General features: G+C 37.4%; 1 protein-coding gene across 2 annotated transcripts in view; it reads right to left on the bottom strand.

Moving 5' to 3' along the window:
• Window positions 1–15: 15 nt before the first annotated feature.
• The window catches only part of LOC107666115 (MTSS1-like protein), a 78253-nt gene continuing 73879 nt past the window's right edge, over window positions 16–4389 (bottom strand). For both annotated transcript variants that reach the window (XM_016457265.1, XM_016457266.1), the window contains 2 exons: window positions 1950–2221; window positions 16–958 (listed from right to left, as the gene is read on the bottom strand). In XM_016457265.1, the coding sequence (XP_016312751.1) occupies window positions 323–958; window positions 1950–2221 (908 nt within the window). In that variant the 3' untranslated portion in view covers window positions 16–322. The remainder of the gene's footprint in view (window positions 959–1949; window positions 2222–4389) is intronic.

Raw genomic sequence — 4389 nt, 5'->3', positions numbered from 1 at the left:
TATATATATATATATATATATATAGGTTTACATATATATGTAAAGCACACAGCCTGCAGAATTAACTTTAATTTATTGAGAGGCAACATTTGCACAGACACTGCAAAACGGTTGTTCTTCGCGCACAGTGAAGTTAAATCGAACGTCTTTTCATGTGGCAGGAGTCGCGCATTAGTCAACCGTTTTGCCCCCACTTAAAAACAAAAAAAAAAAAATTATGCAAACCTCAACAATAAAAGGCATGAAAAAGTTGCTAAACGAAAAGAAGGCAAAGGCAACCGTAAAAAGTCACAGATGAATTCAAAGAGCGGGAAAAAGAAAATCAGTTGAGATGGTTGGGGGTGATTAAAGGCGCCGAACGGTCATTGGTTAGTGTCCGACGTAGTTTGACTCTTCGGATCATACTCAACATGTCACCTCCACTGCCTGGATCAGGAACGCCGTCGACATGATCCACGCCAGGCTGAGCAGAATTGATCTTCCCGCTTTCAGTGGGCAAGCTGGAATTGTGAGCTGCCATGTTTTGAATCTGCTGCTGATTTTGATGTTGCTGCCGTTCGAGTTTCTGCTGCAGCTCTTTTTGATGTATCTGTTGATATTGCGGCTCCTGTGGTTGGTTATACTGCTGTTGGTGATTGTACTTTTGGTGATTATATTGCTGTTGATTATATTGTTGTTGTTGATGATATTGCCTCTGTTGCTGTTGGTGCAGTGCATACTGCTGTTGCTTGCTCATTTGATACAGTGGCTCTGTGCCACCCACTGGTGGCTGCCCAGGGAACATGGAATAGTATGGAGGCGGCATTGCACTCAGACTCTGAGTGGACGTACAGAAATTATGTCTGGTGTGAACCAGATCAGAACCAGATACCCTGTTACTCTGCATCACCCCAGGAGGGCACATGGTCTCCTCACTGCAGCTTAGGCCGGCGGTGGAAACAGATGCCTTCAGCGGCACCTAAGAGCAGGATGAAAGTTTTCTTATTAATTCTATAACAATGGCAACATAAAAACATACAGCCTCTTTTTAACATGAAACAAAAATTAAAAAAAGCTAAGCAAATACATCTAAAATATTGTGAACATTCAATAATTGGGAAACAAATTACAAAATCAAATTGGGATTTCCTTCAAAACTTGAAATATAAAGGAACTTCACCAAGAACAAAAAAGATTCCGATTTAAATTCATACAGGATTTGATTCTTATTTAATTTTAGAGTCCTAATGGATCAGAACCCTACTTGTATTTCATTACTTTAACACATACTTCAATACATTAATAATAATATACTGGATATACACTAACATTTAAAAGTTTGGTATTGGCAAGATAAAAAATAAATAAATAAAAAATCTTGCATTCAACATGGCAGACAACGATCTGATTTTAAAAAATACAGTAAAAACAGTAATATTAAATATTACTCCAATTTAAAATAACTTATCTATTTTAAAAATGTAATTTTTTGCAAAGCTGAATTTTCAGCATCATTACTCCAGTCTTCAGTGTCACATAATCCTTCAGAAATCATTCTAATATTCTGGAAACCAGGACATTTTTCAGGATTCTTTTCGAATAGAAAGTTCAAAAGAACAGAATTGATTTGAAATAGAAATATTTTGTAAAACTATAAATGTCTTTAGTTTTACCTTTGATCAATTTAATGCATTCTTGTGGAATAAAAGTATTAATTTCTTTCAAAAAAATAAATAAATAAATAAATTTACTGACCCAAAACTTTGAACAGTAGCGTGTGCTGTAAGTGCATTAAAATCCAGAAAGAAAGGTATTTTTATGTCCTGTGGGGGCACTGGCGCTGGAATAATAATAAAAAAAAAAAAAATCCCAATCCTTCAAGATTGGTTCCAAATGATGCTAGATATTCCAGCAGGTCTCGTTTACACTGTTTAAGAATTTTCTGAGTAGAATTTTAATAGATGAAGGACCTGTGGTGTGGAGATGGGGATAGGCACTCCTCCACTGATGGTACCACGGCGGATGTTGGGCTTGCTGGAGGGTTTACGGCGGATGGTGGCCGTGTGGGGTCCTATAGGCTCCGGATCCATCAGCAGACTGACGGTAGAAGCTGGCCTCTTGCTTTGAAACATTTTGCGGTAATTGAGACCCAAGTCGCTGTTGCGAGGAATCGTGGAAGATCTATCAAATTCAGACTGGCTGTGGGCATCCTCGCCTCCATGCAGGGAGATGTAATCATAGTCTGAAAGAGAGAGAAACACAAAATGAGGAGAGTCACACACTGTGACAATGCTGAATGACAGCACTTCTATATTGTCTTGAGAAAAAAATTAAATTCAAACATATGACAGTGGAAGAAAACACAACAGCTGTTCATTATGTCTCAAAATGTCAGGGCTTAACAATAAAGATGGCCCAACTTTGTGAGAGTGTTTCGGACAGGACAGTGCATGAGTTTTTATACCTTGCAAACTTAACTTGCCTTTTGTGATGTTTTTAACACTGTTGAAAGATAGCATTATCTAGTTGTTCAATTTTTAATTAGTAAGATGTTTAAATTAAACCTACAAATAGGGTTGGGTATCGTTTGGGTTTTGTTCGATACCGGTGCCAAATCGATACTTTTAAAATGGTTCCGGTGCCTAAACCGGTACTTATAAAAAATAAAAAATCCCCCAAAAATGATGGATTGGCCATTAGCATTATAAACACATGATGTCGGTTTCATTCATACTGGACGCCAGAGGGCGCCCTCGCACAGAAAATCCACATATCCAGTCACAGAAGTAGCGGAACTCATGACCCTCCAGGAAATCCCTTATATGGACAAAGGCGCCACTATTATAGCTGTAACCGATGTAAGAAAAATGATGAGGACGATGTCATGCACACTGGTTACAGCTCCGTTTCATTTGAGCAAAATTATCACAGGGTTTTTGCTTGTTAAAAAAAAACAGGAGTGTTTAAATTTGGAAAATGTTTCTAGGGTTTGGAAAAGGTAATCAAGAACCATCACAACCAACGGGAGCGCCCAATATTGATCATTGAACTATCTGCAATTTGACGTTTCACCATAGAACACATACAACATAGCATCATGCATTGGCACATAATTAGAAAGATACAAACACAAACGGCAGTTTTAAAAGTTACATCCCAAATCAAACCAGAGTATGCAATGACTAAATCTCCATCATGCATTTGTTTAGTTAAAGCCTTATCCTTCTCATCAAGACCCTGTTGAGCTTTAACAATGTGGTTATCTTTCCTTTGCATTAATGACATCAGCATATCATCCAGTTTTGGTAACTCAAAATCAAATTCAGGAATTTCTTCCACAAAGCCCAATTGTTCCTCTGGTTTTACTGACATTGCCTGTTGGGTGGTGTTTACATATGGAAAATTATAATTTCCTATAGACCAGGTTGATTCAGGGGTCATACAAAATGAAGTATCATTAATTGGACAGAATGTCTGGTTATTATCAATAAAAATGGAGAAGTGATTTAGAGTTGTTGTAATACATGTTCTCTTGTCTGACACTATTACCCTAGTAAAATTATTGTGAAGATTAGTTAAATTAATTTCACACAATTCATAGCTATTCTGGGGTGCTCTACACAATGGTTGTTTTTTAAAAGCATCACACTCACAGATAAACCCAAATGGAGTTTTGTCACTTGCATTCGTGTCTATTCCTCGCCATTCCCCTGATGACAACTGAGTGACAAATCTGGGTAGATCCTTCCTTTCTTTCAACACATTCTCTTGTAGTACTCCCAGATTTTCTACACTTAGAACTTCCCGCATGTAAATGAAGTTTCGTCTTAAATGTAAATTGCGGATAACAATGAAAGTGATAGCCTTCCGTTTCCACGTCTTTGATCGTCTTTCAGGTGGAAACAACCAAATGTTCAGGTGATAGGATTACCTAGAATCCCTAGCAATTATATTCAAGAACCCTTTTGGTCAGCAGATGGTTCTTGATGGCCTACTGCCGCTCCCACGCTATAGGTGACGAAGTAACGTTCCGGAGATACTATTTACAGAAAGAATTATCTCTATGATAATTAAGCTCTTTGTAGAGAAAGGAGAATAGTTTAATTTGGAGTGGAAGTTTGGTCGAGGCAGACTATAATTTTTTACACCGAGTACACAGAACATATAAACGTTTTGAATTATAAAACAATGACAATAAACACTCGACTGCGACAGTATAGTTTAGCTGTGTTATTCAAGCCATCTCTAGTATTTTCATAATAATTAAGTATATTTATAATCCATTGCTAATTGATGTATTCTTTTTAAAGTAGCCGATGGAACATATTTTCTGCCTCATTCTGTGACAAGAAGCCACATCAGATCACAAAAGGAAGCATTTGACTGGTGTTGTGGAGTAAAAAGTTACAC

This window comes from Sinocyclocheilus anshuiensis, unplaced genomic scaffold, assembly GCF_001515605.1.
Source record: "Sinocyclocheilus anshuiensis isolate Anshui unplaced genomic scaffold, SAMN03320099.WGS_v1.1 scaffold447, whole genome shotgun sequence".
NCBI lineage: Eukaryota > Metazoa > Chordata > Actinopteri > Cypriniformes > Cyprinidae > Sinocyclocheilus > Sinocyclocheilus anshuiensis.
This window is presented reverse-complemented; position numbering and strand designations above follow the sequence as displayed.